General features: G+C 39.1%; 1 protein-coding gene across 1 annotated transcript; it reads left to right on the top strand.

Moving 5' to 3' along the window:
• Window positions 1-9,244: 9,244 nt before the first annotated feature.
• On the top strand, window positions 9,245-24,996 carry Tyrp1 (tyrosinase related protein 1). Its single transcript, XM_021159228.2, has 7 exons — window positions 9,245-9,669; window positions 11,565-11,887; window positions 14,772-14,976; window positions 19,094-19,261; window positions 20,828-21,007; window positions 23,839-23,985; window positions 24,791-24,996. The coding sequence occupies exons 1-7, from the start codon at window positions 9,285-9,287 to the stop codon at window positions 24,994-24,996; spliced, it is 1,614 nt and encodes a 537-aa protein (XP_021014887.1). The 5' UTR covers window positions 9,245-9,284.
• Window positions 24,997-25,376: the final 380 nt, after the last annotated feature.

Genomic DNA, 25,376 nt, shown 5'->3' with positions numbered 1-25,376 from the left:
AGTATATAGAAGAACGTGAAGTTATGAGGAGATGTGATGCAGAGGATCCTGAGGGAACTTGAAGGGAGTGAGAAGAAGCTTGACCATATGGTTAAGCTATGTTGAACAAGCATAAAATTTCAAAGAATAATAATTTGTTTAAATTCATAGACAAAATATTAAAGTTTAAAGGGGGAAGAAAAGAAAAAAAAATAGGTCTACAATTCTTTTCTTTTACATACAATACCTTAATGTTGAAAAATGAGGACACAGAATTCTCACTACTCAGCTTCCAACTTCACCTCACCCATGCCAGACAGGGCTGGCACATCCTCTCCTTGTCTTTATGTCTAGTGTCCTCTAGGGAATGAGCTTCGTAATTTATAGACATGCATGTGAGGGACATACAGAGGTGACATTCCAGAGCCTCACGTGACAGTTAAAAAGGATTTTCTAAAACTTCTACAAAGTCATATGCAAATGTATGCACACTATACATAACTTATTTGTTAGACATCTGCATAGGAGCATACTTTATGTTACATATTATATAATTACTATACATGAGATGATGTATCTATGTAACTTATTTCTGTAAATACTGTATATTCCATTCCACATGTAAGACTTTCTGAAGTACTTAATAAGGAAAAAAATTACCTACCTATTCAAAATATGTTGTTCTTTTACACAGTAAAACCATGTAACTTATTAAATACTAAGTTGTGTCTTAGTCAGGGTTTCTATTCCTGCACAAAACATCATGACCAAGAAGCAAGTTGGGGAGGAAAGGATTTATTCAGTTTATATTTCCACACTGCTGTTCATCACCAAGGAAAGTCAGGACTAGAACTCAAGCAGGGCAGGAAGCAGGAGCTGATGCAGAGGCCATGAAGGGATGTTCTTAATGGCTTGCTTCCCCTGGCTTGCTCAGCCTGCTTTCTTCATGGTGCCAAGCCTCAACTACTTTGCAATTGATGGCCCAGGACTGAAGGGGTCATGGAGTGTTTTGGAGATGCCAGTACCATGAGATGACCACCAAGAACAGCAGCAACAGTGGAGTACAGGCAGCTGGAGCCTAGAAGATAACATATGTGCTACAAAGGGCAAGGCTGGAGAAATGACCCAAGCACTTGGAGGACCCCCAGAAGATTGTGAGTTGGATCTCAGACATTGGATGTTTGGAGACTGATTTTTGCTTTTGATTGTGACTGTGCCCTGATATTTTTCCCCCTTGAAGAAAGAAAGTATTTTAGTGGAGTCCACAGTTAAGAGACTGAATTTTAAAAGACATTGGACATTTTAAAGGGATTTAACTTTAATATACAAGACTGTGGAACTTTTAAAATTGTTTAGATCTTGGGGATGAATAAGAAAGAAAGGGTTGAGGCTTAATAGTGATGTGTTTTTGTGTCAAGTTGACAAGGGGTCAATTTTCCTGGCTGGTTTTGTGTGTCAACTTCACACAAGCTGGAGTTATCACAGAGAAAGGAGCTTCAGTTGGGGAAGTGCCTCCATGAGATCCAGCTGTGGGGCATTTTCTCAATTAGTGATCAAGGGGGAAGGGCCCATTGTGTGTGGTGCCATCCCTGGGTTGGTAGTCTTGGATTCTATAAAAAAAAAAAAAAAAAAAAAAAAAAAAAAAAAAAAGCTGAGAAAGCCAGTAGAAGCAAGCCAGTAACATCCCTCCATGACCTCTGCATCAGCTCCTGCTTCCCGACCTTCTTGAGTTCCAGTTCTGACTTCCTTTAGTGATTAACAGCAATGTGGAAGTGTAAGCCGAATAAATTCTTTCCTCCTCAACTTGCTTCTTGGTCATGATGTTTGTGCAGGAATAGAAACCCTGACTAAGACAATTTGCTAGTCAAATATGTGACTAAACCTGTAATTATATTTCCATATTATGATGGAAATGAAAGAATATATTGTGTCACTATTATTGATATAGTTATATAGGGTTGATATTTTGGTCTTTTCATTGTTTCTAAATATGGCATGAAACTAAAAAAGGCAATTTTCTCACAATGCATCATTAAATGTGTGCACATATGCATAAATCACAAATCATGTTCTCAAATGTTTAACTGCTTTACATGTGCCTGTACTAAAATGAACATACACTCATAGTTCCAAGACATTAAACACCCAGGTCATCATTTTGCCCATACTACATGGGAAACTGGGGAAGAGAAAGCTAGCTCAGAAACTAAGGGTAGGTGACATGCCCTTTCAGATGACGTTTGTTTCCCAGGACCCAAGTTAGGCAGCCCACAACTGTCTAACTCCAGGTTCAGGTACTCCCATATTTTTGTCTCTCAAAGAAGCCTGCATTTAATTGTGCATATACAGGTGTACAGACACACACACACACACACTTGCATGTGATTTAATATTATTATAAAAATAATTTTTTTATTTGTTCTGTTTTGTTTCAAGACAAGGTTTCTTTGTATAGTCTTGCTGTCATGGAACAAACACTGTAGATAAGGCTGGCCTCAAAATAAATAAATAAATAAATAAATAAATAAATAAATAAATCTTTCAGAGAAGAGAGAGAAAGAGAGCGAAAGTGTGCATGCACACTGGGGGGGGGGAGAGAGAGAGAGAGAGAGAATCTTCAGAATACTGGAAGTACTGAAACTGTCCTTCACCAGTACCACACTGTGTTCATACTGGAGGTGGGGTGATCAGGGTGCTTTTAATGGACAAATACTCAATCCCACACCAATGCATAAATACTCCCAACCGACGAGCTTTGCTTGCTTCGATAAGTCACACAGGTACCCACAGATTATTCAACAGCGATATAGTACATGGTAATTTGCTCAGAGAAGGAGAATTTGAAATACTTAGCACAATAAACATTTTACATTATTTTATCTTACTTTAGCAAGAAGCAATTCCAGTGAACAGAAAACAAATTCTTGCTAGCTGGTCCCATGCCAGCATTTGGAATTTCCTGTTCAGATTTGAAGGTTCATCTAAAAACCTGACAGCACGGTTTATTAGAAACCTCATTACTAAACTCTGCAAAACATTCTCCCCTAGATCAAGCTTGTGTTTGACTGGGTCTCTGCCAGATACAAAGCACAGGCCTCATTGAACACATTGCCTCGTGTTCACTGTTTCTAAGCTTCCCCTTGAGGTGAAAACACATGACTGGCCTAACAGAAACCTTCCAGTTGCCTTAACGCCTACAATGTTGAAGCCAATAAACAAAGCTTAGTTCAGCTAAGGAGAGAACTTACTAATATATCATGCCATCTAACTGGATAATTTATTGACTTGCTACATTTGCAACAAATAATAACAAAACATTAATATTCATTAACAAATTTCTCAGAAGATACACTTGATTCTAATTGATTCTGTATTTTCAAGGTAGGCCAAATTTCTCTTCTCTGTTATTTAGGTACTTGATTTACAAACAACAATCATAAAACTTCAATAATTAGAAAAACTACTCAGTCTCATTTTTTCTGAACTGCAGTCTGAAGATAACTACAGCTACAAGACTCTCACACCAATGTGAGCAACTCTGGCACTGCCAGTGTGTTCACTTCTGAGCTGCGTGGGTCTCCATTCTAGTACGTTCTCTTGCCTTGTTTATTTCCTGTTAGTTCTAATCTATTTCTCTGATAGGAGTGCATTATGAAACAATGTATCTATCTGAGCATTAGCATTTTTTTTTCTTTACTGTTAACTGGTAAGAGACTGTTCATTACTGTGAATGTGTTATCTGGTTCCTGCTGCATCCTACATAACCAAAGGAACCAGCCTAAGACAAAATAACATAACTTAATAAGAGTCCCCAATGAAGGAGTTAGAGAACTGAAGGAGTTACAGGACTGAAGGAGCTGAAGGGGTTTGCAGCTACATAGGAAGAGCAACAATATCAACCAACCAGAACCCCAGATCTCCCAGGGACTAAACTACCAACCAAAGATTACACAGGGCACAATCCATGGCTCCAGTCGCATATGTAGCTGAGGATGGCCTTGTTGGACATCAATGAGAGGAGAGGCCCTTGGTCCTGTGGAGGCTCGATTCTCCAATGTACAGGAATGCCAGGGCAGGGAGGCAGGAGTAGGTGGGTGGGTGGCAGAGCACCTTCATAGAAGCAGGAAGAGGGAGAGTGGGATAAGGGGGTTTCCAGAGGGGAAACCAGTAAAGGATTAACATTTGAAATGTAAATAAATAAAATATCCAATAAAAAAAGAATTTTTGTGTTTACTTTGTTATATTTTGTCCTAGTCATTTTTTTAACTTTTTATTGATTCTTTGTGAATTTTTTATCGTGCGCCCCAATCCCACACTTATCTCTCTGTTCAGAAAAGAGAATAAAATAAGATGGAACTGAAGAAGGAGAAGAGGAGGAGGAAGAGGAGGAGGAGGACGAAGAGGAAGTCTTATCCTGTAGTAGGTCACAGTGTATCACATAATATACTCCTTGTTCACACATCTTTGTTTGAAATTGACCATTGCATTGAGCTGTTGCTTTGTTTCGAGGACTCTTAACTTCTGCTACACTCTCTATACTGGATCCTCACAGAGACTGCTTCTGGTTATCCTATTGTTAGCCTATGTCACGGAGATCCTGCTGCTTTGGATCGGCAGGACCAGTGCTTTTATGTTCTCCAACAGATCATAGATGCGGTAGATATTGGGGTATGTTAACTCAAAGCCCTGGATCTAGACCTGAGAGATAGCTGAGCTGACCAGCCAGCCACCCAGTTCTCCTGGGTCCACACCACCAGTATGAGCTCTCAAGCACTGCCCCAGCTAGAGCTCACTCAAAGCTTCAGCCTGACAAGCTTGAGGGCAAGCCTCTGATGCTCACTCTGTGAGGAGCAGCTCACCTGCTCTCTGTCATCAGAGTCAGCTCGACTATGCTATCCAGAAGATGTGCAAGTCCCACTCCCCCCAAGTGCTACAGCTAATGATGTCTAGGAACAGCTGTCCTGCTCTGATGACCTTAGGACTTGCTCCTCTGTCTGCTGTAGGCAGCAAGGGATGAAGTGGGAAGAGTATTGCCTATGCCATCCAAGAACAGAGGAGTATCAGAGCCAGCTTTTCCTCCCTCACACTATAAGGTCTGGCTCATCTGTACCCCTTGCCACCAGGTCTAGCTCTACTGTGCTACCCAGGTGAGGTATAGGCCTCACACTCCAGAGTTCTGCAGCAGGTGAGGGGCAGGGACAGCTCTCCTGCTATATTGCCCTCATGACTCAGGCCAGCTTTTCTGTAAGTGGCGAGGTGGGTGAGTGACTTACTCATTCTTACTCTATGCCTTAGAAATGTCAATACATTTTTTTGTTCTTTTTTTTCCTTCCTTACTAAATCTAAACTTTCTACTTTTTCTTTTAAGAGAAACCCTTCTAGGCATTCTTCAGGACCTAGGATTCCAGCCTTACTGCTCTTATACCAGGAGGTCACTGATAAATACAAAAAACTTGTTTGATCCCAGCTGGTCAAGTATCAACAGAACCTCCTTCATAATTAGCAGCTTACAAAACCAAGAGCTGAAACCCCAGGTCTTTGACCATTGGTCAAAACAATGAGATCCAAATTGTCTCTCTCCCAAGCTCTGTCCACTGATTGGCTGTGGGTATCTGTACCTGTCTGAGTCAGTTGCTGGGTGGAGCCTTTCAGAGGGCAGCCATGTTAGGTTCCTGTCTGCAAGCATAACAGAGTATTATTAATAGTGTTAGGGATTTGGTTCTTGCCCATGGGATGGATCTCAAGTTGTTGCTGGGTTTTGGTCTGCCATTCCCTCAGACCCTACTCTATCCCCAGTGCCTGCATTTCTTAGAAACAGGATAAACTTTGTGTAAAAGTTTTGTGGGTAGATTGGAGTCCCTATCATTCCACTAGGGTTCCTGCTTGGCTACAAAAGAACCCTCTTAAGGTTCTGTATCCCCAATGTGGTGAGTCACAGCTAAGGTCACTCCCATTGATTCTTGGTTGCAGCCCTTATCCCAGGTCTCTGTCTCATGCTGGAGATGTCCCCCACCTCAAACCCATGCAGGTGAAGATTTCCATTAATTCTCATGGACATCTGGCCATCTCTCTTGTCCTTTCCGGGACCTGATGCTGAGCTCCCGAGCAATCCTCCTCCCCACCCGACCCTCTCAGTTCCCTCCCTCCATCTGACTCTTATGACGATTGTATTCCCCCAAGTGAGATACAAGCATCCTCTCTTATGCCTTTCTTCTTGCATGACTTCTGCAGACTGGGTTACCAAACTCGGGATGATAGTCTCAAGTAGCATCCATTTGCCTGAAAAATTCATGATCTCTTTGTCTTTAATAGCTGAATAGTATTCCATTGTGTATATGTGCCACATTTTCTTTATCCATTCTTCAGTTGAGGGGCATTTAAGTTGTTTCCAGTTTCTGGTTATTATGAATAAAGCTGCTATGAACAGAGCATGAGGCCACTGATAAATACATAAAACTTGTTTGATCCCAGCCAGTCAAGAATCAGCAGGCCAGAATGTTAATGAGAATGAGCCTCCTTCTTAACCAGTAGCTTACAAAACCAGGACCTGAAACCTAGGTCTTTGACTACTACTGGTCAAAATAGTGATATCTTAATTGTTTTTCTGGCTCCTTGGTAGGGATATGATTTTCTAAACTAGGAGACAGACAGACAGAGAGAGCACGTGGCTATTGTGTCACTGAAAGCTTTCTAAACATATAACATTGTTTTCTCCCTTAAGAACTAATTCAAACAGATCTGTTCATCCCCTGGCAGAAAGCTGTTTGCTGTAAACTTTACAAGTATTACATAACCTATCTAAACATGTATCTTTACATAATGATATCTCTGGCTATTGTCCATCTCACCCTTAAAAATACCTCATGTTCTTCCACAATAATCCTCTCATCAACACTCATAGACACTATGTTCTGGGTGTCTTATCTAAAGTCACTTGATGGAGACCTCAAAGATGAGGGAGCTAAATGGAGGTCAGAGCAGCGTGCTAATAACAGAATATCAGGAGCAGAGATGGCATGGAAACTCAGAACAAAGATGAAGTGAGCCCAGATGGTTGGTGTGAGTTTTCATCATTCCACACAGATGGCACACAGTTTCAACCTGATGAACTGCTTACATCTAGAATTTTCTGTTTAATGTTTTCAGACCAGCAGACTACAAAGAATGGAAGCCACAGAGAATAAAGTTGAGGATAAGGGCAGATGATTCAATGTAGAACTGACAAATAAGTTTATTAGTACTAAAGGTTAACCTTGAATAATGCTGACAAAAATGGGAAATGATATAAACACTTTAGAAAGTAATTTAGAATTACTTTATACACATTCTCAAGCCTCAAGATAACAATTCCCTCTACAGATATTTGTCATGTATATATATATGAGAAACAGAAAACATTTGAAGACAATTTATAGTGGTATTTTTCACAAGATAAAAAAAATACATAAAAATAACCCCAAGGCCCAATAACTGAAGAATGGGTAAATATATTATTATATATTATTAGAATGATATGTCAAACTGTCATAAAACCTATAAAATTATGCTACAATATTTCCTATGCAGCAACCCAAGTACACTTTTGAGACAGGGAAAAAATCTAGTCACTGAAGCCTACTTATACAGAAACGGTCATTCATGAGATACAAATTGCCTAGAGATACAGAAACAAAACTAAATTTGTCTCCTGTGTATGGAATAAGTTCCCAACAGAAATGTCCTGGTTTTCCTTTAAGCATCTGAAGGACTGTCCTAGTATGAGCACACATTAATAGATTGTATGTGTAACTGGCTAAAATTTGAGAAAAAAAAAAAAAGACACGAATGACTTCAGGGTTTCAGGCATCTTATATCAAGCACTGTTTAATACAACCCCAGTTCTAACAGATGATGTGGTTGGCATCCATACATCAGTCAAAGCAGAAGAACATACTCCTATTCTTTCCTTCCTTAATTATAGATATATCCCTAGTTGTCTTTTTGGTTGTTAAATACACATTTGGTTGTTTTATATAATTTTTGTCTACTTCTAGCTTAGCATCAAACGACCAGCCAACATTGATCATGAATTCTGACAAGCTTTGTAGAGTAATCATGTATTCCAAACTCAGGCTTACATTTGAATGTTGGCTACATATGTATGGGTTTTCAACTTCCAGGAGAAAACGTCTCTTTAAAAGAGAACAACCAAAAGCTAACAGAAAATACAAGTGTTACACTGGCCTTTGTTCGACCAAGAAAGCAATTCATCTTGTTTCTTCCTTTGTGGTATACAGATAAAGAAAAATAAAATCACTACAACGAAAGCAAAATCTCTTCAGCGTCTCTAATACATCTTCCAAATCAGTGTGTCTGACCTTTTCTTAAGACTTTAACCATCACAAGGAAACCAGTGGGGAGGGAGTCATGTGCTGCCTAGTAGTTAAAGGGCAGGAGAATTCACTGGTGTGAGAAGGGATTAGTGAGAGCTGGAAGAGAGGACTAGCCCCTCCCAGTGTGAGGGATCTGGCTTGGGATTTACTGTTTGGCAGAAAATCTCAGGCAATTAACAGCTGGCATCAGGAGAAAAGCAGACATCCAACAAGACTAGCTCTGAAGGAGATCATCAGAGAAATCTTCCAGAGCTTCATGGTACTGGTGAGCAGCTCTGTGGTGGGTACCCTGTGACAAAAGCTCTAGGAACATGAAGGAGATTTGCTTGCTATAAACCTGTTTCCCATTCTCCTTTCATATATATGGTTAGCTATTACTGTGGTAGTCACCAGCTAGTGGATGCTTTTGGTAAATGACATCTATGGAAAGTCTTTTTGGACTAGGGTGATCTTTTTATGTATGTGTATGCGCGTGGATATGGGTGCATGAGAGCAGGTGCCCAGAAAGGGTAGAACTGATTCCCCGAGGAGGGCTTCAGTTACAAGTTGGGAGTGATCTGATGTAGGTGCAAGGCACTGAAGTCAGTTCCTCTGCAAGAGTACTCTATGCTCCTTACCACTGTGCCTTCTCCCCAGCCTGAGAATAGTATTCTTATGGGTAGGAATTTTAAATAAGAAAATTCAACGATCAGAAGAGTAGATTCTGTGATCTAGATATTATGCCTGCAGATATTTAAAGGTGAATAATTGTTTTTACTATTGTTTATAAATGTTGTTTCACATGAAAGATTTCATTTCCGGAGTGCAAAAGAACTTTTGCAACTCTGTTTTGCCTTTCTGTTTTTCAGCTGTATTTTCATCTGAGCACCCCTGTCTTCTCCATGCAAAGAACAGCATAGGAGACCTGTGTTCTGAACTCTTGCTTCGAGAAGAATGAAATCTTACAAAGTCCTCCCCCTAGCCTCTACCTCCCTTTCCCTGATGCTGTTTTATCAGGTCTGGGCTCAGTTTCCACGAGAGTGTGCCAATATTGAGGCTCTGAGACGTGGGGTGTGTTGTCCAGACCTGCTCCCTTCCTCTGGACCGGGGACTGACCCTTGTGGCTCATCATCAGGAAGAGGCAGGTGTGTGGCTGTGATTGCAGACTCCAGACCCCACAGCCGCCATTATCCCCACGATGGTAAAGATGACCGAGAAGCCTGGCCTCTGAGGTTCTTTAATAGAACATGTCAGTGCAATGATAATTTCTCAGGACACAACTGTGGGACTTGCCGTCCTGGGTGGAGAGGAGCTGCATGCAACCAGAAAATCCTCACAGGTGAGTAGAAAGGCGGGGAAGGCAGTTTCACTGAGTTAGACTTGAGGCTATGTGTGAATCCTGAATCACATAGGTCAGGAGTCACCTTAAATCCTAGAGCTCAGCCCACTTTTCCCAATTTTAACCTACACCTTTTAACTAATTCTATTTCCATAAATCTGGAGAGATGGCTTTGTGGATAGTAAGAGCATTCTCAGGAGCTGGGCAGTAGTGGCACACGCCTTTAATCCCAGCACTTGGGAGGCAGAGGCAGGTGGATTTCTGAGTTCGAGGGCAGCCTAGTTAGAGTGAGTTCCAAGACAGCCAGTGCTACACAGAGAAACCCTGTCTCAAGGGGAGGGGGGGGGGAAGCTTCTCGGCACCCAGTAGGAAACTGGGTGTGGCCACTTGTGACTGTATGCTCAGTACTAAAGGTGGGAGACAGGTTAATTTCTGGAGCTTTGAAGATCACGGGTCTAGTCAAAAAAGAGATGAACACCTGTGAGAGACCCTGTCTCAAGATAATGAGGTACAGAGTGATAGAGGACACCTGATCCTACACATACAGGCCATGTCCTACTTAGGCAATTCCTATATGTTAGGACTGACTTTTGTGACCAGAGGTCTGTGTACTAATCCTTGTACATTAGATTCAGAAAGGTCAAACTCATGGATCTGGACCTTTAGCAAAGAAAGGATGTCCACTGAAATCTAGCTAGCTCTAAAGAAAACACTCTCACCTCTCTAAGCAGCCCTGGTGACTCACATACTGAAGAAGTTCATGCATTTTAGATGAAGGAGCAGGTACGTGCAGTATTATACAGTAACAACAACAGTACTTGCTTGGTTTCCATGTGTGAGACACTGACCAAGGGTTCCCAGACTACCTTTTGAGACTTTAATATCATCCAAGCACCCGTCTACTTGGTGGGGGGCAGAAGGGGGGAACAGTGTGTGGGGGGGTATATTCCTCCTCTACATGTCTTTGTAAAGCAAGAGTTTTTTTTTAATCCAAATATCAAATAACAAGAAAAAATAAGCCTGAAAATATGTGACAAAAGACAGAAATTCTCTGTTTTAACCACTATGATGTATTTGCTTGCCTTGTTTTTTTAAGATTTATGATATTTATAAAGTAGAAAATTCCACTGGTAATAGTGATTCACACCTTTAATTCCAGCACTCAGGAGAGAGAGGCAGGAGGATCTCTGAGTTTGAGGTCAGTCTGATCTACAGAGTGAGTTCCATGATAGTCAGAGCTACACAGAGAAACCATGTATTGAAAAAACAAAAGCAAAGAAGTAGAATTTTCTTTAAAAATGCCAATAATAAACAAAAATAAATTTGATAAGCTTTATTTGACAATAAATGATAAATCTCCATGTATTATTAAAGAAATATTTTAGAAATCCAAGAGTAAATTGCTGAGACAAAGAGGGGAAGGAAGAGAGATCAGTCTAAACACAGATTTAATGAAGAGTATTTTTAATAATATACAGATTGGACAGCTATGAAATCAAAATTTCAATATTATCCAAACTCTGAAATTTTGGAACCCCAACATGGTGTTCCAAATGGAAAGTGCCACACTGTTAATCTTTGTTTTAAGCACAAAACAATGAAACTGTGGTTGAAACTGTCTTCAGGCTATGTGTGTAATGAGGTGTATATGAAACAAATGGATTTTACATTTAGCTTTGGACCCAATGCCTAAAATATAATATATAAGAAAATATTTCAAAATGTGCAAACTCCAAAACATATCTGGTACCAAGCATCTTGGAAATGATAACCAGCTAAATAATGTACAAAAGATCTGAACAGGTACACATGTGGCCATTAATGGATACTAGAGGCATAGCATGTTGTAATATGATTGTGCTAATTTTCATGTCTTAATCTTCTCATGTTTACAGTCAGGAGGAATCTTCTGGACTTAAGTCCAGAAGAAAAGAGCCACTTTGTCAGGGCCTTGGATATGGCAAAGCGCACAACTCACCCTCAATTTGTCATTGCCACAAGGAGGTCAGAAGACATACTGGGACCAGATGGCAACACACCACAATTTGAGAACATTTCCGTTTACAACTACTTTGTTTGGACACACTATTATTCGGTCAAAAAAACCTTCCTAGGGACAGGACAGGAGAGCTTTGGTGATGTGGATTTCTCTCACGAAGGACCAGCTTTCCTCACGTGGCACAGGTACCATCTGCTGCAGCTGGAGAGAGACATGCAGGTACGCTGATTCTTGGTTTTTAGGTTCCTGCATGTAACTCACATTGTACTGAATGACAAGATGAAGTGCTATCAGGGTACTCTACACTCTCAGATAAGATCCTTCCCACACTGATTATTCAATAATTTATTAGCCATGGTCTTTTGTACAGTGAAATGAAAGCAATGTTAATGATGAGAGAAAAAAAATGGAGACCTGTTTATGCAAGAGTTAAAGGTTTGGAATTTTTTAATAGTTTGATAACTGAGCAAAATTACTTATGAAACAAACAAAAAAAACAAAAAAAACCCTCACTTTCCAGATCTTCTTCCTCTGTGGAATGTTAACAGTTGCCACCCCCTGGTACATGCAAGTATGTATGGTACATACATGTATGTACCATACATACTTGCATGTACCCTTCCATCCATGTGTAACCATCAAAACAGCTAATGGTTCTAGAGCCTAAATCCTTTCATTTTCACTGAACTATATTTTCTATACTACCTACCATTTTAGAGCTTACAGAAAACCCCACTCAAAAGTCACATAACTGTAAAGAAATAATGGGTGTGTTCAATTTCTTGGAGGTAGTAATCATTTCACTGTATGTATGTGTGTGTGTGTGTGTGTGTGTGTGTGTGTACACATGCATATATATTCCTATTTATAATTTTATATGCCATTTTTTCTAAAAGGACTTCAAATTGGCATATCTTTAGACATGAATTTTCAATCAAAAACTAGATTTTTGAAGGAAAATGTAAAGTAGACCTCAACTGAAGCACAGTAACATCAAGAGTTTTTTGTCTGGTTGGTTGGTTGGTTGGTTGGTTGGTTGGTTGGTTGGTTGGTTGGTTAGTTAGTTGGTTGGTTGGTTGGTTGGTTTGTTTTTAAGCAGATGTACCCAAAACACACTAAGGTATCTGGTAGCATAAGTATCGAGTTATTGCCTTTTCACTAATAAACTACTTTTTAGGAAAAATATTGTTATTCAAAAAGTTAACAGCTTAGGGGTTGTGAGCTTATCTCAATGATAGAGCACAAGGCCCTAGGTCTAATCCCCAGGTTTATTTATTTATTTATGTATTTATTTATTTATTTGGTGTGTTTTGGTTTTTCAAGACATGATTTCTCTGTGTGGCCCTTGGAAACTGCTCTGTAGACAAAGCAGGCCTCAAACTCAGAGATCTGCCTGCCTCTGCCTCCCAAGTGCTGGGAGTAAAGGTGTGCACCACCACGCCCACCTAAGAGTATTTATTATTGGATCTCAATTATTAACTCTATAAATCAAGCTTGTTTCTTATATAAAACAGTCATGAATCTCTACCCTAAAGTTAAAGTCTTAAAATTCATTGAAATTACCTTAACACACACACGCACATGCACACGCGTGTACACACACACACAAAAGCCCACCTCTCCAGACTTATTGATTAATGTACTGAGTGCTATGCTGCTACGCTAGCAATTCAAGGGAAAGTAATGGGTAGCCGAGACACAGTGGTGCACTACAAGAGAGTCAGATAGTTGACAGAAGTTTGTGAAGGTGATTGAACAACCCCTCTAGTCCTCCTGGCATCATATTTTAAAGCTCTGATTACAAGAAAGACATTTAATAGATTGTGAAAAGATGAATCTGTCATCCCTAACTGACTGTAGATCTTCATTCCCTATAGACGCTTTCCCAATGGCTCACGGAAATGAAAAGGCAGGTGGGAAGTGTCTAAAAGCTGCAGTTCTGCATGTGTAACTTCCACCTCAATGACTTACATTTTTTTAGCTGGGAGCACAAGGCATCATCTTGTTCCAGGCTACAAGTGACATGTAGCACCATATGAGTGTGCCCAAATGCCAGCAGCCCAACCACGGTTGTTTTTGATTCATAATGAGCTTGGACGTTGTCACTAACTTTTGTGAGGCACAATACTAGTTTTCTTTATGTGTTATATAAACCCTTGGAGATCAATACCTCGAGATACCCTGAACAGCTCCTGACTTTCTAAAACCCCCAAGGATAAGATGCTTGCCAGAAGGGAGCTGCAATTAAAGAGCAGAAATCGCCAGGTGCTTGAAAGACACAGAAGGCAAGAGGAGCTTCACACTAAAACTCCCTCTCCGGAAGTAACTCCCCAAGGGCTAAAAGAAAAGCAAATGAGAGAAGCAGTGTTTTAAGGAATCTAATAATATAAGCATGTGTCCTTGGTCTCATGAATTTTCAATAACATGTGAGATGGTTTCAAAGTGGAAACTAGGTCATTGGTCTTAAGAACAATAGGCACAGAATTCATTCCACTTCTGCTTAGCATTTTGACTGCTAGCTTCAGGCAGTTGCCTGTCTTCCTAGTTCAGCATTGCAGTGTAGATCTCTAAACAAAACTCCCTTAGTACTTTGCAAATAAGTCCATGTGAGACAAAACAGGCAGTCTGTCAGCAAACCAGAATCTAAGTACATGCAGTCATCCAGACCACATTCTAAACAAAAATTATCGTTACACAAATCATTTCAAAATTGAAGTCATAAACTGCTAAGATTTCATGGTGTTTCAATTAAAAATAAGAAAGTGGAAGATGTAGAAAAATCAAGGATTAAAAAATAAAACTCAAGGATTGTGATATAACCAACAGAAATACAATTATCTGCAATAATTAAAACTATGTTTTCCTCTATATATTTTTGGAGAAATTTCTTCATGAAGTGAGTTTCATTGTTTCTACTGCCCATTTGACTCCTACAACTAAATTCCAAACTTTGTTCAATAAGTTTTGGGTCTCAAACATTATTGGCACACTCACTGACTCCTTAGCAGGTAGAGAGCTAAAGGAAAAGGACACCAGGGCTAAGCAAGCCAGGACACAAGATGTTAGCAGAAACAGAGACCACTAATGGATTTCTATGATCTAGGAGATGCTGCAGGAGCCTTCTTTCTCCCTTCCTTACTGGAATTTTGCAACTGGGAAAAACGTCTGCGATGTCTGCACCGATGACTTGATGGGATCCAGAAGCAACTTCGATTCTACTCTTATAAGCCCCAACTCTGTCTTTTCTCAGTGGAGAGTGGTCTGTGAATCCTTGGAAGAGTACGATACCCTGGGAACACTTTGTAACAGTAAGACCCAAATGACAGCTACTATTCACAATTCTTTATTCTATAAGTGACTGTGTTGCCTGTAAGGTCCCTCTTCGGAATGAAATCTGCTATCTCTCTTCAGAGAATCAGTGCAGTTGCACGTTAAGCACCCAGGAGACAAAAGCAGTCTAAAGGGTGCTCTTGGGAAACACAAAGTACTTGTGTATTTTATTGATTTTCTTCAGCAATTCCACCAGTACGTTTCTAACTTCGTTTTCAAAAAACCTAGTGTAGATTAATCTTCTTAATACAGCCAGAACTGCTTAGCAGTCATGTGTCTTGGGATGGAATTTAACTGAAAATGTCTTCCAAGAACATCTAAACTGTGCAAAAAATTGGTCAGGAATCTTCTGGGAGCAGAACAAGAGGGAGAGAAGCAGAGAAGGAAAAGTGTATATTCAGCCAGAGAACTAAAATCCAAAACGGATACCTTTCACAGGTATAGGAATAGGAAGATGTAGCACCAGCAATACAGGCAGACTCACTATTCTCAACTCTCCTACAGAAAGTGCCCACGTGTCTGCCTATTGTGCCTCTGCCATGGACTATGTCTGCTCTGTACCAGCCTGCTTATGTGCTTTTTATTTTCTTCCATGAATCATAGTTACCCTCCCTGTGCTACTAACCGGATTTTCATTGCTGGGGCTCTCTACTGTTTCTTCTTTTTCTTCTTCAAGCATTTCCAGATATTTTAAATACTTGGATTTCCATATGAAAATTAGAGTTGTGCTTTAATATTGCATTTGTGATACATCACTCTGCTTGTATTTTATGCATCAACTTTTGTATTGCTGTAGAAGCTTAAAGAGAGAATAGTTATTAATAAATCAAAGGAACTAAGTATATTTTCCCCGTTAGGATAGCATTTAGCTATATTTTAATATCTTTTAAAAATGTGATAATACATGAACGTTTCCTTTAGAAGTCTAACACCTGAGCAATTGGTTCCACCTTGTGACAGAGGGATGAAATTGAAGGTCAGCATATCCTCACTAACACATTCATCTTTCAAACCAGACTGCTATATTTAGGGCTGGAGTATTTTAGACAGTTTGTAACCATACTGATACTCTGTGTGTGTGTGTGTGTGTGTGTGTGTGTGTGTGTGTGTGTGTGTGTGTGTGTATGTTATACATGCATGTGCAAATGCACCCACATGCACACTCATGTGTTCATATGTATGTAATCCATAGAACACTCTCAGCTGTCATCCTTTTGGCTTTTCCTACCTTTCTATTTTTGAGCCAGTGTCTCACTGGCTGGCCTGTTGCCCACTATGTAGTCCAGGCTAGATTCTGACTCATGGAGATCCAACTGCCAGACTACTTACTTTCTCTCAAGGGCTAGGATAAACACCAGGCCCCAGAATCCACTTAACTTTGAGGGATGGAGGGCAATGTTTATTACCCATCAATAGCTCATGTCCACCCCTGTCACGACCTGCTCAATGCTGATATTGCTAGAGGGCCCTAAATTATTTCCTTTTCTTTTCTGTGGACTCTTCAGTCAAAGTCAGGTCTCAAGTCTTTTACTTTTATTAGCTATCTTTCCAGCTTAGCACAAATAATTTAGAAGAGCAAGTGAAATATAGCATAAGAGAAAAGCATAGAAGTGGAAATATTTCATTTTGCCATAGCTTTTCCTATCATTCAATTTAACAAGATTCACAATATCATAAGAAGTTGAAGAGTACTTATTCTGAGTTAAACAAGTATTGTGATTGCCTATTGTGACAATCCAGGATGTAAAAATCAAACATCATATTTATTGAGCATGGTAAAGAGAGCTGCAGAGATGTCTCAAGAAGAAGCTCATGTTGTCAAGACTGACAACTTGAATTCAATCCCTAAGAACCACATGGTTGTCTTCTCACCTGTATATGTGCACACACACACACACACTTAATTTCAAAACTCAAAAATAGTAAAGAATAAAGAAAAACAGCCCGTATCGGTCACATCATGTGTCTCATAGAGACACAAGATGCCTACTGTGTCTTGTTCAACTATTTCTTTTCTCTATTTGTGACTGAGAAGATGTTATTCATTTCTACACTGTCATTGACATCTTCTTCAAGAGAGTGGTGCATGCATGTCCTTGGATTAACCTTTCTTTGGTGATCGCATATGTCCATTGTTTTACTTGTTTTACTGAATTTAGTGGGTGAGAAGAGTGAGTTAGTGACACTTGTCATTCTTTCCTCCCTCATGCATCTACAGTTCATCAGATGAAAAGCACTGGTTTATCCTTTCCAGCATTTTTTGAACCTATTTTTCTCTTGGACATTCTGAACTTCTCATTCATTCTGATATGGAAATTTCATAGGCCTACAAGTCATAGGACACTAATGGTTGAGTTGACAGAGGTTGTCCATAGGCAAACTTATATTCAAAATCACTGGAAAAAAACTAAAATGACTCAGTTGGTATCTTGTGCTAGCCAAACTCTCAACCATGAAACTCCATGAATATTAACTAGGGTGCAGTTGCTTGCAACCAAAATAGACAGTATTTTTCCTTCATTGGACTTACGGATGACAATTCCCCAAACAGCAATCCCCAAAATACCATCTTAAAGTCAGGTTTAGTGATGCCTCAAGGTTTTTTTAACATAGTCTATAACCCCTAAATGCACATGGACACTGCAATCCTAAAACAGGTCTAAGTTTTACTGCTGTGATATTTAATGGTTGTTAGTTAATGTAGCAGCCAGGCAGAACTGTGCTAAGAACTCAATAGAAGACATTTGTAAATGAATAGGAAAACAAGATGAAGTTGCAGTGCTGTCCCTCACAAGTCAATAGATTACTTGCCTCGTCCCTGTAAGGCACTTATGAGTCTATCAATCACCATGGAATACTCATGAAATTTTCTCTGAACCATTCTTTCCTTGTCGCATTTACATAGGCTCCAGTTTTCCTCCACTTCCAGTTGAAATAAATATAACCTTCAGAGCTTGGTATTTCTTCACAATATGGCTCTGGCCTAGCTTCTCATCCTCCTGACAGTCTGCTCTGCAACTTGCAAGCTCTTTCCCTCAAAAGATCCCTTTTTACAGCCACAAGAAAGTATGATTCAGTTCCTTGTCACCAAGAAAACACAAGGCACTGTGCCAGGGATGGTGAGAGGGTTCATGTTCTCATGAGACAAACAGAAGGATTCTTCTGGGTCTTTGCTACTTCTCTTCCTGACTAGTCTTGCAATGTCTATCTGACTTTACCTATGTAAATTCTTCCCAATCATTCAGTTGTTCAGAGTTCCCTGTTAATCTACTCTTTATCTTCTCTGTCTCTCTGTGTCTCTGTCTCTGTGTCTCTCCTTTCTCTCTGCCTCTACCTCCCTTCCTTTCTTTCTTTACCTTTATCACCTATTCTATATCACCTTTTAAATGGTTTAATGATGACAATTGATTTTTAAAAAGGGAAAATATTTGTAGATTGAAATATGCACAATATCCAACAAGATTTGCAGATTTTTTTTCTTTTTCTTTTTTTTTTAAAGATTTATTTATTTATTATATGTAAGTACACTGTAGCTGTCTTCAGACATTCCAGAAGAAGGCGCCAGATCTCGTTGCGGATGGTTGTGAGCCACCATATGGTTGCTCGGATTTGAACTCTGGACCTTTGGAAGAGCAGTCGGGTGCTCTTACCCACTGAGCCATCTCACCAGCCCCGGATTTTTTTTTTTCTTATTTCTCTAAAGACTTATAACAGATGGCATTTAAGTGATGTGTGTGTGTGTGTATGTGTGTGTATGTGTGTGTGTGTAATATATATTTTCAGTTTTTATTTAGTTATTTAGTTATTTATAACAAAATTAAGTACTTACATTCTTGTAATAAAACTTGTTGCAACTTAGCAGTACTGAGATCCACGTCTTTCAGCATGATTATATTTTCCTTCCTATGTTTTTTATATATCAGTTTGTCTCAATTCACAGTAATAGGATAACATAATTTAGATGTGTTTCACAGTAAACATGTCTTTTCATATTTCTTCCATAAGGATGTCTTTTTCGGTGGTTTTGCTATATAAAGAGAGCATTGCTCAGACCTGTAGATATTCTTTAACTAAGTACATTCCTTTCCTCCCTAGGCACTGAGGGTGGACCAATCAGGAGAAACCCAGCTGGAAATGTAGGGAGACCAGCAGTGCAGCGTCTTCCTGCACCACAGGACGTCACTCAGTGCTTGGAGGTCCGTGTATTTGACACACCTCCTTTTTATTCCAATTCTACAGACAGTTTTCGAAATACAGTGGAAGGCAAGTAAACTAAAGTGGTGTTTTGAATTAATCCAATTGGAAGAGCAAGTTGAAGTGCCCCAAATTAGATGGCTTTGAAAAGACTTTGAAAACCATTCTGATCACATGGGTTCATATGAACTGGCTGTTGATTTTGATTTAGTTGATATTTCTGGTTCAAAAATAAAGAGAGTATCAGACTCCATTTGGCGATGAGAGAAAAGCCATGGGGAGTTGCCGACTTAAACCTCTTAAATATCTAGAGCCTCTTTAACTTTGGTACCTGGCCATTATCAAGTCAACGAGTGTAATAAAGCTGTGCCACTACATTAACAGGCGACTTCAATTGTAAAGTGTTTCTTTACAAAATAAGATTAACAGTTCTTTCAGTCCCAATTACTTGACAGTCTGTACAGTCTTGTTTGTTGGGAAGTTTTATTTAAGTTACATTGTATCACATTTTAAGGTCTATAAAAGTTTAAATAAAGGTCTACTGAGGCTTAACTTGATTTTCCTCATTTCATAACAATTAATTTGAAGTTAAAAAACTGCACAATTCAAATAGGTGCAATGACTTTTCTAAGATAGCCAATTGATATATATATTCAATTTTCTTACGGGATATAATTATGTCTTACTTAATTTGAAGTTTGTCACTGTTGAAATTTCCCTTGAGTTCCTGCACCAACCCCCTTCCTCTCCTATGATCTGAAACATGTGAGACATAAATCCAATTACTACTTTTAATACTGTGCCCTTTAATCAAAATTGTATACACTCCTTATGTTTATTTAAATGGTATTAACTCACTGACAAAAGTTGGCTCGATGTTTACTTCATATAGGTAATCAAAATGATATCTACAAAGCTAAAGTGGTCATTTTTAGAACAATATACTATGTTTTCTGAGTAAAAAAATGTGGATTAAATGTATTAAAATGAGTTAGTGAATATATATATATACATGACAGTTCAACCCAATCAGACACATTTAACTTAATCGCTAATCACAAACCCTCTGCCTTCTGACCTACTTGGCATTTATCCTTACCAGCCTAAACACGTAGAGGTACTATGAAAATTCCCTAATACTTTGAAAGTAATCTTCCCAGATGTTTAAAACCGTATAGAAAAAGTAGGCAAATAGTGACACATTAGCATTCCCACAAAATTAATTCTCTAAAAATAAATATGCTGGCAGTCATTGAAAAGGAGAAAGGTGGGAAAGTGTCCAGGAGAGTGACAGCTCCCAGTGGTCACAGCAGTAACTGGAGGATTTCCACTGTCTCTGTTTCCATGCAGAACAAGCTGTGCCTTGTCAAAATTCAGCATTTATGCATTCTATTATCCTTTGCAGGTTGTTTTGTTAACCTAAAAACTACATTTGGAATGCCATGCTACCAGCTCAGAACTAACCTAGTTCTGAGTATAGCAAGCAAATGTCACCAGCCATTGCTCTAGAGAGGCAACACTGGTATAATGAGGTGATATTTAGCCTGGAAAACTTTGACAACCTTTTTACTAATTTAATTACTGCTGCTGACTATCAGTGTTGTATACGATTTTCATCCTTACTTTCAAATGTAGGTTACAGTGCTCCCACAGGAAAATATGACCCTGCTGTTCGAAGCCTTCACAACCTGGCCCACCTCTTCCTGAATGGAACAGGAGGACAAACCCATTTGTCTCCCAATGATCCTATTTTTGTCCTCCTGCATACTTTCACTGATGCGGTCTTTGACGAATGGCTAAGGAGGTATAACGCCGGTGAGATGTTTTCTTATGTTTTCTGCAGGCTTTGCAAAGAGCTTACCTTGAAGGTGTGGTTATCAATTCAAGCTAGCCCTTGACACCTATAAAATATGCTCCAAAATAAAGATGCAGTAGTTCTCATATCCAGCCCTTGCCAAATACTTAAAACCACCTTGAAAAGTGTAGAAGTCTTTCACTACAGTAACCAATAAGAAGACACTAGAGGCATTTTTGTCATTAAAAAAATGACTATGATGTGTCTCACGTTTTTATATTTTCCAACAGACCTTCTCGTTGCTTCTTAGAATAAATGGAAGGATGTTGCAGATCTTTTCTGGGGTTTCACAAAAGACTAGACATGCCATAACCATAATCTGCAGTTCTGTGCTATATCACTTTACGGCCTCACAGAAATGGAAGATTTGCTCTACTTGAAAAGTTAACTGTCTTTATGTCCCACCATAGGAAATCTCTTTTGAGTTCATTTCAATGCTTTCTTTAAAGTGTTATTTTAGAGACCTAATTTACTGCACTCTTACTCAGCTAAGAGAAGTGTGATGCTTTTCCAAATCATGGAAGGACTTTCACTGGTTTAAACAACATAAAATTTCATACTTTGAAAATGTTCTGCATGTTATCTGCCATACCTTTATCATGCACACACAATGCTGAAGGTTAGCTCTCTGTTGCTATATCTTTCCAATGAGGGCATTCACACTACTTTGTGTGTGACAGAAACCTCTATTGCAACCTGTCCCAGACTATTAATCTACATGTTGGTCAAAATATATTATTCTGTCAGAAGCTGCTTAAGAAACAAGTATTTGCCATATATGGTAGTGTTTATAATTTTGATAATCAGAAATTTGAGGTAGAGGACTTAGAGTTCAAGGCCAGCCCATGCTACAATTCTTTTTTTGAGTACTGACTCAAAAAAAGAAAAATCAGACAAGAAGTTTACATATAAATTCTTCCTTAGCTGTCAATGTTTTATAAATTGGTATATACAATTGGTATCCTGTCTCAAATTTCATGTGTATTTACATACATAACAACAAAAGAACTAGCTATGTAAGACCAGATGGCCTCAAGCTCACAAAGATCTGCCTGTTTCTGCCTCTCACCACTACTGTTATAAATCTGAGTAACATACAATTCATTATCCTTCTTCCAGTACTTTAGAATTATGTATTCTTTCAAACGTAGTGCTCCAGAACTCCATGCATTTATTTTTTCAGAAAAAGCAGTTTGTACATTTCCAAAATGATTGCTTCTTCTTGAGCTAGAAAGGAAATGGAGCAATGATAAAGCCTTTCCTGAACATTGGGTGAGCCCTTAATGTTTGCTGGACGACATTCTAAGCACCAGAAGTAGCATCCAGAACTCAGAAGTGCTGTCCTCCTAGAATTTTCCTACCTATGTGACAGATGACTATAAGAAAATACAGTATAGGAGAAAGTGGATAGTTGTTGTAGGTAAATAAAATCAGAACTAAGATTGGGAATGAAGTGTAGAAAGATGGAAGATCATCCTAAAACAAAGGGATTTGAAGGAGCTGATACAGCTGGAGCAGAGGGCCCCTGGGAAGAGGAGGTGAGAGGAAGTGGGCTCAGCAAAACAATGAGAAGATACTCAAGCTCACTGCATTACAGCCTTGGAGAAATGGGGGTCTTTAGAAGGATCTTGCAAAGAGAAATTACTTGTGATCCAATTGTGAATGCTGTTTTTGCTATGACTCCTCTGCCCATTTTGGTGAACTTTATCCCATAGCAGAAGCAAACTGAATCAAGAGTGATCAAGTCAGAATTCAATAGACAGGTGGAATGTGAGTTTACAATTTTAATTGAATTATAAGCCTCAACATAGAACTTTCATAGGCTACTAGTACTACAATAGGATGTGAGACTTTGAGGACTGGAAGGTGGCTTCTTTGGTCAGTGGACCAATACCTAGCACCAGCAGGTACTCAGTATACTTACATCAGTATTTTACTTCTTGTAGTACATGGTAAAACTGAAAAGACAGAGATATATGAAAGCCATTGCCATTTTGGTACCTGACTTTTTCTCAAAGGAAATGCTGAACCATCCTTTCATGACTCCACAGATACCAAGTCTCCTACAAAAGGACACCCTTCACCCTTGCTGTCCTCTCATGTGCCAGATGTCCACAAAGAAGCAGTTAGTGCCCCTCCGAAACACAGATCCACCTGTGGTTTGGGGGTATTCTGTTTGGTGTTTAATAGCACTCATACAAATACAGATTAACAAGAAAAACATGGCTCGCTTTTGACACAGAGAACCTATTCTTACTTTCATCCTTAATCACACAAAAAAGAAAACACTAAAATATAAATGCCTTCGGTTTAAATGGCTGATTTAGATAGAAGGAAAGAAGACAACAGGGAACAGTGTTCTAGAGATCAGATTCAAATTTTAATACTTACTTCTGTCAAAGTAAATTGAAGAAAATAGAAATATTAAACAGATACAACTGAGGTCAAGGACAACCATCTGCCAAGTTTGAATTACAGACCATAATAGAGAAAGGGCAGATCCGGCTCTTTATTGACTGAAAAACATGTATTGTGGATTACTTTAACTTGTGTAGTTTTAAAACTGAAGAGCTGAGAATCTTATACCGAAGTAAAACTCACGTTCTATTAAGACATGTGCTGGAACCATGTTCTCCCTGTTCTGCAGAGACACTTGTCTTGAGACTATCCTTGATGTAAACTGTAAAAACACTTTCTATGTGTTTCTTGCCCATTAACTACCTTCAGAACATAGCAACTACTTTGATGTCAATTTCCTGTCTGCTAACATGCTGCCTTTGGAATATTTTAGATATTTCTACCTTCCCATTGGAAAACGCTCCTATTGGACATAACAGGCAATACAACATGGTGCCATTTTGGCCTCCAGTTACCAACACAGAAATGTTTGTTACTGCTCCAGACAACCTGGGATATGCTTATGAAGTTCAATGGCCAGGTCGGTTTTGTCAGTGTATTTTTACTGTGGTGTTCTCCAAAGTCAAATTTGTCATCTTGAAAGTGAAGTCCCACACAGTCCTGAGTTTAGTGTGTTCTATTCGATATGAAGCTCTCCCATGAGTTCTTACTTGGGAATAAAAAAAAAAAATCTGAAAAGTTGTCACTTAAGGAGTACTCACTTTGACCCAGTACTGAAATCATTGTATGGTACTCTATCTTACTTGATCGTCACAGTCTTTGGAGACAAGTATTTTATTTCTCATTTTGCAAATAAATAAATGAAAGAAAACTAAAACATTAGAAATCAGTTCTAACACTGAAAAGGTTATGTTTCAAGTAAAGGACATGATGAGTTTTAAACTTAGACACCTATAAAGGAACAGGTAATTGAAATATTCAAAGCTTCTTTTCTGGGATTTTAAAATTCAAGACTTTCAACTCTAAATTTTCCTCAACAAACAGAACCTAGTGAAGGATCACAGAATATTGGACTTGAAAAGGCTGAGCTCTAAAACTAGAAATTCTTTCAACAGCCCAGTAACCCTGGGCAGGGTCTCAATTCTTTGACCTATCATGTCTTTACCTTTAGAATGGCAATAACGTTGATCTCATCAATGTGGCTCACTCACAGAAGGAAATAAAGAGTACTTTCAAGATGGGAGGTGCTAGGCTCAGGTAATACGGCCAACGAAACTTAAACATGAGGATCTCTCCTACAGTACCTTGAACAGTGCCTAAGCAGACCATTTTGGGTGATAATTATTTTAAATATTTATATTATTCTCATCTTATTTTTCAAATAGGTCAGGAGTTTACTGTATCTGAAATCATTACCATTGCTGTAGTAGCTGCGCTGTTACTTGTAGCTGCCATTTTCGGGGGTGCTTCTTGTCTGCTCCGTTCTAGAAGCACCAAGAATGAAGCCAACCAGCCTCTCCTCACTGATCACTATCAACGCTATGCTGAGGAGTATGAGGAACTCCCGAATCCTAACCAATCCATGGTCTGATACCCACCTGCCTGTCCCCTCACGCAGCAGGTTGGGAAGCAACCTGATTGAAACACAGCTGTCAACCATATTTCCTTTTGCTTCCTTCTTTTCTTCCCAAGATAGATGTGGTTTGGGACTAAAGCATTGCTCTCCACTGATAACAATTTAGACTCCTTTCAATGGGTTTTAATAATTAGTTCTATTGAAGATGGCAAATTGTACCAGTTGCTTGATATCTGAGAGGATAATGGGATGAACTTGGTGGTATTCTAAAGATGGCCTGTATGCTGTGAAAAAGCAATGCTTTGTTTACAGAGGAAAAATAAGTTTGATGTAAAATCTCTATTTCAAATATATGAGTGGTCATTCTTATGGCGTTAACATGTGAATGCATTGTT

This window comes from Mus caroli, unplaced genomic scaffold (assembly GCF_978045245.1).
Source record: "Mus caroli unplaced genomic scaffold, Mus_caroli_1 scaffold_6, whole genome shotgun sequence".
NCBI classification, from domain to species: domain Eukaryota; kingdom Metazoa; phylum Chordata; class Mammalia; order Rodentia; family Muridae; genus Mus; species Mus caroli.
This window is presented reverse-complemented; position numbering and strand designations above follow the sequence as displayed.